The sequence below is a fragment of the Lepisosteus platostomus genome, chromosome 11, assembly GCF_059453375.1.
Source record: "Lepisosteus platostomus isolate fLepPlt1 chromosome 11, fLepPlt1.hap1, whole genome shotgun sequence".
Classification (NCBI taxonomy): Eukaryota; Metazoa; Chordata; class Actinopteri; order Semionotiformes; family Lepisosteidae; genus Lepisosteus; species Lepisosteus platostomus.
The window spans coordinates 21,443,122-21,459,845 of record NC_142621.1 but is presented as its reverse complement, the minus strand read 5'-3'; the positions used below and the strand labels follow the sequence as shown (position 1 = coordinate 21,459,845).

At 35.5% G+C, this 16,724-nt stretch overlaps 1 protein-coding gene across 2 annotated transcripts in view; it reads left to right on the top strand.

The window, feature by feature from the left end:
- Positions 1-16,207, top strand: part of negr1 (neuronal growth regulator 1) — a 533,948-nt gene extending 517,741 nt beyond the window's left edge. For both annotated transcript variants that reach the window (XM_088598882.1, XM_088598880.1), the window contains one exon: positions 15,031-16,207. In XM_088598882.1, coding sequence (XP_088455008.1) covers positions 15,031-15,131 — 101 coding nt within the window. In that variant the 3' untranslated portion in view covers positions 15,132-16,207. The remainder of the gene's footprint in view (positions 1-15,030) is intronic.
- Positions 16,208-16,724: the final 517 nt, after the last annotated feature.

The following is a 16,724-nucleotide window of genomic DNA, read 5'->3' as shown; positions in this document are numbered from 1 at the left end:
GTGTGTTCCATGGATAGATATTTTGTTTGCTGTTGTATTACCCTTTTAAAGGATGATGCATAGGGCAGAGGGTGGTGATAAAGTCTTGCAGTCACCTTGTAGACGACTGTGCAACCAACCATTCAAATTGCTTGCAGTTCACAGGTATGCAGATGGGATCACAGGCATGTGAAAAGCAAGAGAGAAAAATCAGTATTTCCACACATACTGTAGCACAGTTTAAGATCAGTTAAAGATCATTTTTATTCAACATGGTTTCAAGAATGTGCAATCACCTTAGACATAATTAAATGTATTATGCAACTAATAGTGTCATATTAAAAAGTATTTATGTACAACACTGTATGCTATTCCTCCTGCATTAAATAGAACATTAACCATTCACAAAGAATAATTCAGAAAAAAAGGCTATGATTTCACAGGTTTACCAGTTTATTACTGTATATATTTTAAGTGATTCATCAATTTATTCTATAGCGGTAATGAAGAGTAGGAATGTATATTAAAGGTCACCTTAAGGTCAACCGATTAATAAAAAAATGAATAATGAAAAAAATACCTTTTGTCATAAACATTTCATCATTTCATAAACCATATTGCTTAATTATAACCACGTTATAATTGCGCTGCACACAGGCATTCACTCAACTAATTGTTTTGCTAAAGGTAGTTTTGTGTCCCTATATTAATTTAGGTATGCCTTAACAATTTGAATGCTTATGCAATCATGACTTCCATTGTTTTTCATATTAATTGTCTATTACTTCTATCATTTTGTTTTTGCCTCGGATGTGTGGAATAGGTTGTATATATAACAAATGTCAATTGCTACTTCAAAGTATCATCATTGAAGCTATAAAGGGTCTGAATACATTTTTAAGCCATTGTATATGGAAGTTGTAGGAGGCAGTGAAATCTCTGCAGCTTTTAAGAAAAAAAACAGCCTGTACTACACTTTATTATTGTTTTTGATTTCAAGCCATATTTAAGAATTACTGCAACCACTATTCTCAATACCACAGGAAAGAACCATCTCAAATACATGTACTACAAGGAAAAGATGGGTAAGCCTGATTGCCCCCTAATATGACTTCTTATGTCAGAGAGGGTAAATATATACTGCACATTTAGCTAGGTACCTCTGAAAGGAATCTATTGGACCTTCTGAAACAGAGGTATTAAGAAAATAATACAGAAAAATTTAATAATCTGTGTGGTTACATTGCTTATGACAGATTCAATGCCTCACATTATCTTCAGAATTTTAAGAGGAATTTTTTGGTGGCACTATAAATTGAAATGGCAAATTTCTTAAGAAAAAAACTACATAGATAAAGCAAAAGCAGTCACAATTCCACTTAAATACACTGTAATACACAACATAATTATTTTGTATGCATCCTTCAATATGTAAAATAACATACTCTATGTACATTTGAAGTTCAAAACCAATATTGTTATGATGTCTGATTGGAAAAATATTACTTTCTAGCATGCTTAGCTTCAGCTCAAAAGCATTTATAGAACACCATAAAGTAGCTCTGATTTCATCTTGCTGATAAAGAACTGAAATCTTCTGATACATATTGAAACAGCTGCTTATGGGCCAAATTATCTTGTTAGATGAACAGTGTATTTTCTGACACTAACAAAACGGCTGCATGGGATATGAATTAATCTCCTTGGTTACCATCTCCACTTCGTCTGTGCCAAAGCTCTGTGTCATTATGAACTGCTGTTATGGATGGATGCATAATGAAAGTAAGAATGTTGTCATATTCACTATAGCAAAATTTATTCTAAGGTTCTGTTAATATTGTATGTCTCATTCTGCATAGCTCTAAAAAACTAAATATTTTGTCCACTTACTAAAATGATGCTTCTGGATCTGCATAAAACTAGCAATGAGTTCTATAAAACTATAGGGGTTAGAGTGGAACTGTGTCAATGTGTAAGTTGGAAAGGAATAAGCACAAAAGGCTAATTCTATGGTGAAACATAAGTCTTACTTTTCAGTATGCAATCAGCCTTTGCTTGCTCCTGTGTAAAACTGCAGTATCAGTGTCAACTGCAAAAAATGATCTTGCTTTTTGATAAACAAAGGGTATTTTCTGTTGACCTCATAGGTAAAACTTGGAGCATATATTTTTTCAGTTTTTTTTTTTTACAGTTAATTGCTTGTAGAAAACTTACAGAGGCACATGACTAGTGTGGAGGGTGTGGAGGATGTCACACACCCATCATCATTCACGGGGCTCTAGCCGAAACTGTCAGAACATTCAGGTTCCTCAGCCTCCAGATCACTGAGAGACTGAACTGGTCAGAGAACACTGCTGTCACCCTCAGCCCACCTGCGCCTTCACTTCCTGAGATAATTAAGGAAGTGGGGGATCACTCACCAATTTTTACCGTAATACCATTGAGAGTGTCCTGGCTGGTGGCATCACGGTGTGGTATGGTGGACACAGTACAGGACAGAAAAGCCATAGAAAGGGTTATGAGGTCCGCACAGAAAATCATTGGGATCAAGCTACCCTCCATCAACCAAATGTATCTTGACCTCTGCCACAATCGGGCTCGAACTATATCTGTTTTCACCCCTGGGTTCTGGTAGGAGGTGAGTTGTTGCAGCAGTTGGATCGCAGTCTCGGAACACTGACCTATAGGTTCTTTCCCCAAGCAGTCTATATCATAAACAGCTCAAATTAGCGCCTACACAAATTAACACCTCCACTTTAAGGTACTGCACTGTTTGCACTGTATGTCCTGTCTTGGCTGTATTATAACGTCTATTGTCTAAATTTATTGTCCATGTCTGTTTATAATTTTTGCTCCAACATGTAGCTCCATTTGTTTCCTTTTGTTTTTGTAAATAGGACTGAATTCATTGTTAACCACTCAATATGTCCACGTGGGCACTGTGAAGAGGAAAAAATAAAAACTCCCATCAGAAGAAAATAAATCTGTGGGGGTCCCGGCCCAGTGGATGCCCCCTTCTCCAGGCAGCTAGGTATTATATCGAATATGGGCTCCAGTTGTAATGCTGTATCTGAGAAGATGCTGTACTGACCCAGAAGCAACAGTGGCTTGGAGCTACCTGTACAAATACAAAGTAAAGTGAAAGCAGCACAGGACAAGAGGAACGAACCTGGAGCTGAATTGGATGCTGTGGATACAGACACAAACAAACCAGGGATATGAGATGTAGGATAACTGCAGACAGACCTGGGGCTGAGGAGATGGCATCAGAAACAGCAGGGGCAGAGAGTGAAGAACCAGGGGCTGAATTGGATACAGAAGCAGAAGAGATCATAGGAGAAAGGGCAAGATTAAAGAACATGGAGGAAAGAATGCAGTATGGGACTTGAGATTCATAGCAGTGCATTAAGACAGGATAATAAAGAAAGCAAGAAGAAGCAGAATCAAGGAAAAGACATATGCAAGGGGCAAGAAGGAGAGGGGGTGACATACAGTATTTATAGTGTTTAGGAGAGGAAATGACATCAAGAGTGCTTGCTAATTACTGACAGCCGAGTCTGATCGAACTTGGCTGTTGTCATCCCTCCGAACTTTTCTTCCAAACTCCAATTAACAAGACTTCTGTGACTATAAAACCTCATAACGTTAATGTGAAGAAACATCCATAAAACACAAACCAGCAATGAAAATTGTGGAAAATATTGTTGTTCTCCGTAAAGAAACAAACAGAAAAGGAAAGCCTTCAGTAGCCTATTAATCTGTTTTTGCTAACATTAAGGTCATTACTACAAAAACCTTTAATAAACAAGAAAAGTTGCCTACATTTTCAGTTCCACAGACTCAATCATTGCTCTGTATTTCTTTAACAAATGGAGCTGAAAGATTTATACAAAGGTCTGCTTTTCAATCATTTTTCTATTTATGAAAACCTATAACAAGCCTGCACCTAAGAGTTACTTTTGATGCAGGACACATTTGTTTTGCAATTTAAAATATTAATATCAATTTACAATAGTCAATTTCCAACTTATGTTTTAAGATTAAAATGTGTTTGTTACATGACACCTTTTTTCCCCAAATCTATTTTATCATGTGGTTTTAATGAATATATGAACTTACTTATCTGAACATCAAAATGCCACGAAAATGTTCCTGGCTTCAATATAAGAAATAAATATGATACTAGTATAAAAAGATAGATAGGGATGGTACACAAAAAGATGTCATGCAAACTATTCTGTAATGTTTTTTGTAAAGATTTTTGTTTCGTTGAAGTGAAAACCCTAAAGATCTTCTATTGTTTTTCCATCTCACCTAAGATGGCAAAGGGAATTATCAGAAATCAACCAACAACATTAACATTCAACAGGTTAAACTACTTAACCTTAGCCGTTAAATACTTAACCTTAACAATAGTCTTAAAATGAATTGTTAATCAAATGCAAGCCTGGTTTTGTGCTGATTTTTTGTTCTCTGTTTCCTGCATCAAATGTTATAACTTTTCAAAAGATTTAATTCAAAATTAACAAAGATTTAAAAGAGCTCATTCAAAAGAATGATGACTTTGTATACTAAGTGCAAATAAATCAACTGGCATTAATTATACAGGTATTATGTTTTTTATTATGTTTTTTTTTTCTCTCATTCTCCATATTTGTACACAATTTAGCCTTTTCTAGGCTATATACAACAAAATTAATTAAACTATGAAATCGTGACACAATCAGCAACTAGATGATGTAGTCTTGACATTGTGTAAGCATAGACTAAGTTCCAAATGCAGCAATAAAACAATACAAGAAACAAAAGTAATGAAGCTGTAAAGTCCCAGTAGAAGAGACAGCCACTGTGTTAAGAATAGACTTTGCTATGAACTATATTAATGTAAAGCGACAGATTAATTTCCCAAGATAGTTCAGAAATTTGTACTCTTACCTAGTGTTCCTAATTCTGCTGCTGATAATACCAATAATTTTCAACCCCAAAGGATCCCAAAAACATTTTACACACATATAAAGGGACCTTTTTTATCCAATATACAGCAGAAGCACCCACCTGGATGCCGTAGCAGTCTTTATGCACTGGCAGTCCCACTATATAGCATAACATTTCAAATGAGGAAAATAATTTATTTAAATGGGAAACATTTAGGCTACATACATTTTAAGATTTATTTTTCAAGGATTTGTTAGGTGGCATATTGTATGTCTGTTAGCTGTCTTCTTTGCATCATAGGATGGAATCTGTACTGTTGTACACTGTTAGGGTGCATGTTACAACTAGCAATATATATTATTTATGGGATGCCTATGGGTAGGAGAGCAGCATCCTGTAAACTGACAGCCCTATCAGTCCATCCAAATTCATAGTTTCTCAATCCCATAATGCCCTGGCTTCTGCATGTGACATTTACAATATGTTCATTTGTGTGTCAATACAACAAAATTGCACATAATGAAAACGGTAAAGTAGCAATTATGGTTACACTGTGAAATATGTACAGTTATTTGTTAAAAACTGTATAATCTGCATAATGTAGGCAGGCTTTAAATAAGAAGTGTGAAAAAGACAACCGAACGGTTCACTCTTGAAATAGTAGTATGTAAACTGGCCTAGTGTGCTCCCTTTGACAGCAATACAAGAGTGAGAATTAGCCTGATGGGGTTAGGAATAGCCTCAGCCAGTTCTTTGCCAGTGGTGAGCTTTAGCTTAGGTTAATTCTCATAAGGCAAAGAAATAACCAGTAGTTCCTGAGAATTTCAGGAGTATAACAGACTTGTGTTTTACACGGTAGTGAGGTTCCTGATGTAGCACCTATACCCAAAATCACGTATAATCAGAACACCCCCCTTAGACCCTCCTATTCCCCTCCTTCAAACAACTAAAATCATTTGTATGTATAGTGGTATGTTTAAGTATGTAGTTTAAAGTACTATGAAAACAGCAAATCTAGTACTTCAGTGATACAGCAAATACAGTACTATACTATATACAAAATAGATCAAATGAAATTTAATAACAATAAAATGTTATTTTACAGAAGATACAGTACATACCGTACAGTAGCTCTGATGAATAGCCTTCTTTCTGTCTCTAATTGTATGACTCAGGCACTTTTCTTGACTTGCCTATCCACTTTGTACAGTACTTGTTTTCCATTTATGCGCAATATTGGGGGTGATGCTGCACAATAAAGAAAGCATGCTGCACCAGATTTGAATTGGAATTTTATTTATTCTTTTTTGTTTCTATTGCTAATCGCATATACGCGAATTCTTGTAAAATAGCATAAAATGCAAGAACACAATTATATGTTCTTGATTGGAAATTATCTTTTTTCTGATCATTTGTTAATTTTAAAAAGATCAATTTCCTAGTATAAAACAATCCATTTAGAGTAGACTTTGTATCACTACTGTTGATAAACAGCAGCAATACAGACATCCTGTTGCAGTAAATGCAGTTCTAATCACAGCCATGCTATAAAGTAAAAACGCTGCAAATGTTAATTTTGTGTATTTGTGCCAAACAGCTCAATAATAATTTTGGATACAAATGCATGTGGTAGAGTCTATTATAGGATACTTGGGTGGATAATGCAGGGCTCAGGTGATAATATGAGGACTGATCCCAGCTGCAATTATAATGTTTAACCATGATATATCTTAATAAAAGCAGACAAAAGCATTGTACGGCACAGTGGAAATATGTCAAAAACAAAAACCCGCAGGTGTAAGAAAGCATTTTACAGGCCTTGGAAAAACATAATAAATGTAATGCATGGTGTAACCTGTGGAAAAGCAGAAATGCTTCTTATAGAATGAATCACTCAGCATTTTTTGAACAGATGAACACAGCACAGACTTGAAAATATGTATTTAAATTCCAATTTACTGGTCAAGGCATATGCTGAAGGAACATCTCATTTCAGTATAATATGTTCAAATCTATTTAAAAATATATGATTGATATATACAGTATATATGATTGATTAATTGTATGATAATCAGTATTTAGAATTGCAATTACTCTTAGGTTGCAGATGTGATTAAGTTAAAAATCAACAATTAACATTGTAAGTTGTTTCTATTATCAATACACCTAAAATATATATAAATACTCTTTTTAGATTTCTATTATCAAATGAAGGCAGAAGATGGAGGAGACAGACAAATGAGCTGCAGCTTTCAAGTCTTCATCGGTACAATATGAAAGCTCACATAAAAAATCTGATGAACTACAGTATATGAATATAGCCCTAAGCATAAAACAGGTGTCATTTCATAAATCAACCCTTACCAATTACCAATCACAAATATCATTCCAAACCATACAATTAAGAAGCACTTCTAACTAACTACTGTTAATTGCAGCAATCACATCTACAAAAAGACATAATTTTGACTCTTTGTTTGTACATAATGAAGTTTCTTTTAATAAAGTCACCTCTCCTTATGTTGGATTTAACACATTCAATGCCAATAAACCAAGAGAAACACGCCTGATGACAAAATCAATTAAAATGACTTGCTACAGATGAATGTTAATTCTACATAGCACATCTTAGTCTTGAATTTGCTAGTGTTTTTAACAACATAACACAATCCACATGGACTTTTCATGTAGTAAATTACAAATCTTGCAATACATATTATCCTTCCTTCTATATATCCAATATATGTTTGTAAGAATGCTTACTAGTTTCATTATTTCATTATGTATTTTAAGTTGCACATTCAATTGAAAACTTCACTTTATTAATTTTGAGTTGGGCAATTAGTCTTTTCTGCACAACCCTTAATGCACTCACTTGTGCAGTGTGTATTTTAGAAAGATACATTTGTAGGCATGTAATTAATCAATGTGTATTTAATTTTGATTCTTGCACCATTTAAGAAAAAAATTAACTCCTGATAGCAAAAGGAAACATAAAGGTTGTCTGAGCAAAATCTATTTTTCATTTAAATTGATCTATTTTTCAAGTTTGTTTTAGTTTAATTATTGTCAATTAAACAAGTTGTAACAATCCAGTGTCGATATACTAGAAAAACTTTTATTTTATAGATGAAGCCTTATTAATTGCTTCATGAAAAATGCTCAAGGCTTGAACAATCCATCTAGAACTCAAAGTGTGGTCGGAGCGTGCGCCACATGGTCCGTGGGCTGACCTTTTCATCTTTCTTAAAGCAAGTCTACGCTGTTTAAGTCAGAGGAAAGAATATTCTAGTATCCGCTATTAAGGGGCTCCCCCTAGGAGCACTATTAAGAACTGCAAGCTGTAAATAGTGGAAGAAGGGAATTGTGTTTTGGTTCTAGGTATCGGGGTTTCACCAGCCGTTAAGGGGACCGTATGTGTCTGTAATGGGGTGAGCACCAGCCTAGTCATAGGCTTGGCTGGCTTGAGGGTCTGCCGAAAGGGCAAAGTTTCCCTTCATTCTATCCATTCTCCTTGGCTGTACTCTTCTGTTGCCTTTGTGTTTTAATGAAGTTTGAGTTATGGCGGACCACTTCGCCTCTTCATTCTCCCCATCAGCGCCTATTGCTTCAGTGTTTTATTTTTATGCACCACGAATGAAATGGTGTCACACATTGAAAATGAGACAGTCAGTTTGGCAGCAATGTCCTTGCCGCCCTGCAGCAGTCTATTGTCATTAGTGATGCACGGGTCGGCTTTATTTTTTACCCACACCCGCCCGATTTAAAATGATAAAAGTACTGACCCGAAGCTGGTCCAATCCCGCTCCATTAGAATTTACATCGAACAATATTCAAACATTCATTTGATCAACATTTATTGAAACAGCATATCCAGATTCCTTGTTTTAAACAGACTAAAGTAGCCTAGTCTTGTGACTGTCATTTTTGTAAAGTGCTTCAGAATCAATGCAGATAATGTAACCTGTGCTTTTTTCTTCAGTTGTGCTGACTAGCTAGCCAAACTTGGCTCTTTTGTCCCTCTCTCTTCTTTATTTTAATCTCACTGTTCTGGAGTTGTGTCCTGATCTGCTCTAATGAGGCTGCCATTGTGTTTTTTTCTTTGTAATACACTGTTTTCTGTTTGCTTATGTTTTCTCTAACTTTGACTTGTGATACAGTACAACCAACTGGGGCTTAAATATGGTAAAACACCAGTTTTAAACCTTCAAATCACTTAAATTTAAGATACAAATGATCGGTTTTCTGCAATATTTTCCTATTGGTCATATATCAACCTGCACACGCCCGACCCGATCTGAATTGTTTTAATCTGAATCAACCCGCGCATCACTAATTGTCATGATTGCGTGGTTATGCTGTTTACATTTTGATATGCGAGTGTGGTTCGGCCTTTGCACTTATTATTGTTTGTACCATTTTGTTCTTACTTTTGAATATCTTACTTTGAGTTTGAAAATTCAAAGTGTAATTTAAAAGAAGAAGTCAAAGCAGAAAGGTTATTATAGATCACAGGCTCAAATCTGGGACTCCAAAACGCAAATATAGCGACGGCAGTAACAGCGCAAGTGCGAGTAAAATGCAGAATAGAAGTGAAAATGAGAGTGAGGCACCAGCAGTGCTTTAATTCTGATTCCAACAGCTTGATAAATGTGATGTGCAAAGAAGCAGAGGGTGTGCTTGATGTGAAGTCTTTGCTTCCGGACATGAGACTAAAGTTGTCCAGCTTGTATCCAGATATCACTTCTCTGATTGCTCAACAAAAGCAGCTCCATTCTTCACATTAACTTTTTAAGAAATAAAAACATTTGTAAAATATGCAACTTTGTTTGTAAAAATATTAGTACTTTTCATAAAATTTAACTCAATATTATTTTTAGTACACTAATAGATTTGTACAGGGTAAGAAGTGTATGTAGGCATAGGTGGTCCACTGGATCTGTGCTTGGTGTAAGTGGTCCGTAAACCATATAACTTTGATAACCACTGATCTGGAAGATAAAGTATTGCTTTAAATATTTCAAATCTAAATTTGGGCAGGTATTCTAAAATGCACAATTAACTTCCATAACAAAAACTTGTAAAACGTAAAAGTGTTGAAGAGCCAGTGTATTGGTTTTTGATATCTTTTCTCACACAACTTGTAATATAATGTTTGTGCATCCCAGAAGAAAAATGAACAAGTCGATATTGCTATATCACAATGCGACAGGCATTACAGTACATAATAATTTGGGGGATCTCATTAGAATAACAAATGCAGCTCAAAAGAATATATACTGTTGCTCAATTAAAACATAGTGGTTCATGTTTTACATGACTATCTCATTGGGCAGATTCATAAAATTATTAGCATTTTCGTTATGTTAACTGTTTGAGTGACATTGTTTCTTGGGAGACCAAAAGCTGAGTTTCAAATCTAGTGTTTGTTGTTAATTAAGTCAAAAGTGGTAAAACAAGTTAAGAACCTGCATAACTGATCATTCAAATGAGAGTAGAACAGCCAAAGATACAACCATTGTCTAAATAATTAAAATTATGGTTTGTAAATGGCATGACCGAAGTTGTGAACACTGAAGGTACCTGAAAATTAGATGTTCTGCTTCTACAGTACAGTATGTCCGTTTCACAGAGAAATCATAAAACCAAAAGAAACCAGGAAACCAGCTCCGTGAACGCTCCATGTCCTAAAAGGTAGAGGGTCACCACACCTTAGGTCTTCCATCTGTTCCATCTGTGTAATCATTTTCAGACTACAGTGCCTATTGATGCAACTAACCTGTGCATCAGCAGAATGACTGTAGCTTGCCTTCTGTATGAAAATTATGTACATACTCGGAGGCTGTTCAAGGGTAACAGTGACAGCTGAGAGATTAAATTTCCTGTTTTGTCTTCTGTGGGTAGGTGAACAGATTAGGTGGTGGATGAGAAAGAAGTGGAGTGTTTTATTCACCAATGAATGCCATTTAGCTCCTGACAGAAGATGTGTGTAGAAATAGTAGTAAGAATTACTTATACTGTTGCAATGTTCAAGCCAACTAGTGAGATGGTAATAGTGTGGAACACAGCATTGCAGACTGATCTCAGTGTTGTTTCTCAGAGATGTATAGATAAATTAAATGTATTCTTAAGACAACAGTTTTTCCATTTCTACAAGAAATCTAGAAGCATAGCTTTTCCACCAAGAAAATGCATGACTAAAATTGCAATGGCATGATTTCCAGAAAATTATAAGGGTCTTCCTATAACTACTGTACCTAGCTTTTATTACACTTTTAATTTATTTCTTAAAATATTTGACTCATTCCATTAGCCTAGAGTATTGTTTCTCTTTTATGCATCAGTTTAATGTATATGAAGTTTTGTGAGGCTACAGTATACATAGTGCCTTGAAAAGTATTGACCCCCTTCCAAGTTTTTTAAGTACTGTACAAATGATGTACAGTATGCATTTTTTCAGCTTTAAATCAAAATTTAAATGCCCAAACTGATAATGTTTATGGGTGAAAGAAATGAAATGTCAGGAAAAAAATTCCATTAAAAAAAAATCTTAACCTGAAATATGTTAAAGTATTAGAAATTGTGACAGCATTTGCAACCAAAGTATTTTCTGATAAGTCTCTGTCAGATTTAAACACTGCTTCATAATATATAATACTCTCTATATAAACAGTTTCATATTATATATTTAATATATTTCCTGCAAATAGAAGAAAATACAACATTGCAACAATATTTGGATTTGTTTTCTTTTAGCCTGAAACTAATTTTGTTCACATTATATCTGAAATATCTCTACTTGGTAATCATATCTGTTTACATATACTCATGAAATGCTGCGTAATTAGTTTTTGAACTCATTATACATTCCTGTTACTGATAGTACTGCAGTAATCTGAACAGCTTCCTATTAATGCATGATTTCCCCCGATACATCTAAGATCAGTCGCTTCTTGTGTGACAGTCTGCACTAAATATATGCTAGGACATACACCACTGCTTGTCATAAGGAATATCTCCTTGATGTTAGGACAATGTAAGCTTCGGGGAACTAATTCTACTAAAGTAAATAGTGCCTGATTTCCATCTGTAACACTTACATCCTCAAAAAGGCGTGGAAAAATTGTGGAAGTGCTTAGAAAATACAAATGTTATGACTTAAACAAAGACAGAGGTGTCATTTTGGGAAAATGTTATACTAATTTCATTACTTTCTCATGTCCTTTGTCAGGATTGCTGCTATTTATTGAGAGAACCTGTAAAATGAGATACAGCTTGTCTGAATGCCCAATTAGTACAAAGAGGGGATGAAATTCCATGTGATGGAAAGGAACCAGTGGGATGGGCTCTTTGTGTAATTGGTCATTCTTCAGTGTTAATTAAGAGACTTATAAAACCAGATAGATGAAAAAGAGTTTCTGTAGAGTAAACTGTATCTGTCTCTGTAAGTTCCCTCAGAAACTGAATTTCAAACCACAACTCACAAGCTATATGAAAAATCAACCATAAAATCAGGGAGCTTTGGAAATAAATCAGGAATAAGGTAGTAAAGTTCTCTGGTCATTAGATGGTCAGTTATTCATTCAAGTACATTGATGTTCATCATTAAGATGTGGAATATGAATCTTACCATCCAGACAGTATCTAGATCAGACCAACCTTCCAATTTGAGCAGCCAGGCAAACAGGAAGCTGTTAGAGATGCCACAGTTAATCTAATGATGACTTTGAAAACTTCAGAGTGTCTGAAATAGGCATCACTGTCCAAACCTCAACAAAATCCTGTCCCTACATAAACCTGGCCTGTATGGCTGAGTGGCAAGAAAGAAGTATTTACTGAATAAGTTTAATCGTAAATGTCTTATGAGATACAGGTATACTGCAATCATGTGGCTAAAGGTTTAATGGTCGCATGAGAGACAAGTTGAATTTTATTATTTTATAAGTGTAAAATGTTACATCTGGTGTAAAGAAAGCCGCACATGACTCAATTAACATCATCCCTACTGTCAAATATGGTGGTGGCAGCATTATGTTATGGGGATACTTCTCATCAGCAGGGACTAGGAAGCCTATCAAGACTGAGGGGAAAATGGGTAGAGCAAAGTACAGAGACTCTAAAAGGAAAACATGCTTGATTAACCTAAGAATCTAAAACTGGGTCAAAACTCACATTATAGCAGGACAGACATAAATCACAATGTCAAAGCCACACTGAAGCTGTCTGACAAGAAGAAAATAAATGTCGCTGAAGTCGTCATCACACTACAGGGCTCGACACAACTTCTAGTCAGAGAGCATGTAAAATCTTGCTGCTGAATCTCGCTGCCTTTTCTGTCCTAGAGGGTGTCAAACTATACGACTAGGGATCGCAGGGGGTGACTAACACCCTCACAACTTTACATCACGGTTCCAAATCTTGTATTGCGCCACGAGCACCACGAGGTTGCCTCATTTAGGCAGCCAATTAACGTGGAGCATACTGGAATAAGAGGAGGTGCACCACACGAAAGTAAACAAATAACATGGAGAACAAGCACATAAACAACTTGAAAAATGTAACATTTGTTTTCCATAAAATAAACATCTTCAAAAATATAATTCTTCTTTATAAATATAGAACAAATTTTAAAAAATAAAACACCTTTAAAACAAATATTGTAAACAAATTAGTTTTGCTCTATAACGTGTAATATAATAGGCACATCATCTCACAAGTACACATCTGGCTCACTGCTCACCCTACGACTTGCAACTCACTACAAGAAAATCAAACCAGTTTGAATTTACCGTAGCGAGTCGCAGAGAGGACTATTAAGAGCGTTATGACTGAGTCGCTGGGGGTGTCACACTACACAACTGATGGTAACGGGCGTGCACTGCGACTCTCTCCAACTTGCTGTGATTTTCTTATGATTATGTAAATAAAGGCCACTGTACAACTGAAAAGTCGTGTAGTGTGACGCCACCATGAGTTGCCCAGTCAGTCCTGACTCAAAACCAACAGAAAAATGTTTGCAAGATTTGAAAGCAAGATTTCATTTTATACATCACTTTGTAGTCATTTAACCTCTTTCACAGAAGTCTAAAAGAAATTCTATACATTTAAAAGAAACTCTTTACATTACTTGTAATTCATCAAAATGTGATATTATAGGTGGGGGACGAATACATTTGCAAGCCTTTATATTTATAAAAATGGATGGATAACTGAAAAATACCAAACAGTAAACAATTAATAAACAGTAAACACTTAATATTATAACAAAACTATTAAACAGACAGTTCCTTTTTCCATAGTGTTTTTTATATATAAAATAAAAATAGGGACCAGGTATCCCCAAAACATGCACATAACTGGATTAGCACCTCTGGGATTCACAGCTACGGCCGTATTTATTTCCAGCCATACGGTGATTCCTGCAATTTCCCATATGTTTGTAGGCATGTATTTACAGTATTTACAAAAGGAAAACATGCTTGATTAACCTAAGAATCTAAAACTGGGTCAAAACTCACATTGTAGCAGGACAGACATAAATCACAATGTCAAAGCCACACTGAAGCTGTCTGACAAGAAGAAAATAAATGTAGCTGAAGTCGTCATCACACTACAGGGCTCGACACAACTTCTAGTCGGAGAGCATGTAAAATCTTGCTGCTGAATCTCGCTGCCTTTTCTGTCCTAGAGGGTGTCAAACTATACGACTAGGTATATCAGTGAGGGAGCAACTGCTTCTCCTCTAATAGGTGCTCAACCTCCTATATTTTGCTGCTGATGTTATATTGTGTTGAGCCAGACTGCACTTCCTCTTTCTTACCATGTGGGTACAGCAGTCGTCACTGTCAACTAGGACATAAAACACAGTTGATATTCAATTAAATTGTCCTTGTGCGGGTGGATGTTCAGCAGTGGACTGGTATAGTTTGGCCTTGCTCCCTTTGTCTGCCAGGTTAGGTTCTGTTGCTACTCCCCTTAAAATGAAGCATCAATGAATAATGGATGCATGGAATCTATGGTGCATTACTTACAAAATGGTGAGACATTGTACTTGTAAATAGAGGGCATGCAGAATTGTTATGAGATGATTAATTACTCTTTGTTTTGTCTTTGCAGCACCAAGCACAGCACTGTATGGGATTACAGGAAGTGCTGAAGTCCTTTTTGCCTGCTGGTACCTGGTCTTGGCACTTTCCTCTTTCATCAGTGTATATTAGCCGAGGACAGCCACTCACAAGGACTGTAAAGAACCCTTAAAGCATTTACGAATCCTCTGACATTGCTGGATGACGGCTGGATCCAATCTGGTACAGTTTGTTAAAAGCAGCGTGGGATATAATCAGCATTACTTATGTGGGGATGATCACCTTCTGTGGAATTTCTCATTATGTAAATACTTGAAATTTAGTTCTCCTTTTTTCTGATTACCCTCATTACCTTGTGAATCAGTACACATTGTCATTTTCAAACCTCTAAAAAAACTATTTTTTGGGGGGGAGGGGGCATTAATTGTCATTTTCATGTCTGTTATCATAAATTGCTAAAAAAAATGCTACGTTCTAGTTTGCCAAGTCAAGAATCCAGATTATGGCAGCGAATAATTTCTTTAAGACTTCGGAAGTCAGTGTTCAGTGTTACAACTCCTGAATTCTGCAGTGAAAAAGAAATGAAAGCTATGATTTACATGCCACTAAATGACATTCTTGAGTGAAATGATTGAGAGAAAAAAGACCTAAAAAGATGCATAGATGCTTTTATCACAAATTGTGCTCAGCTGACAGGTTATAATTAAAGTAACACACATAGAATAACACTATTTATCCCACAAAGGTCATCAGAATCTTTAACATTTTTGTCTCTTTTAAAGAGAATGATTGCTTAGATGCTGTTTATGGGAATAGAAATATATCAATCAAGAATGTTTTGCTACAATTTCTTCCTAACCATTTGTGAAAATATGTCAGTTATGCTAGAATAAAGAAGGAAAAGCAATTTTAACCTAAAACTTGAACAGATATATTGAGGGTAACATAGAGTTTAATAGATTAGGCAAGTTGCAGATTTGTTTGTTTTATGGTGGTGATATATTGGTAATATGTATTGAATATCCCTTGTATAGAGTCTAGACTGATTGGTATAACAGACCCATATAATATAAAGTATACAGTACACACTGTATAGATCTTGTTGTATTGGATATAAAAGGTGCAGGGGTTTGCCATTAGCATTGTGACCTTCATGTGCCTGGCTTATGCACTTCCCAATACTGCTGTGTAAAGTAGATAGGGGAGAAGAAATGTAAACTGTAAGTTTCCTTACAAAGAAAACCCAGAGGCTTTTTCTATATGTTATGCATTTCTAAAACTAGTGACATCCTTTTGCCAGTAATTGGAAGAGTATGCTGTTGATATTATACCTTTTTCTGTTTCTGTTAAATCAAAATTGAATGCTCCATCAAATACTTTTAAGACTAAATTGGTTAAATGTTTTTAATTACTGCATTTGAACTTAATTTTTAAATATTACAGAGGTAAAAGACAGCTCCCAGTCTTGTACTGTATATCCTAGTTACTCCACAAAGTTGGCCTGTATGACAGAGACAAACACATTTCAAATCCCATATCTAGCTATCAACAAAAACCGTATGTGAAACTGCAAACATGTGTCAAACATGTCAAACACAGGACATCACCCAGTTGAAAGCAATCCTTGCTGTCAAGCAATGCAGATATACATTATGAGCCGCTTTTCATTGGAAGGAACCTGGAAGCTTGTCAGAATGGAGGGGAAAATAAAATAAATTACAGACA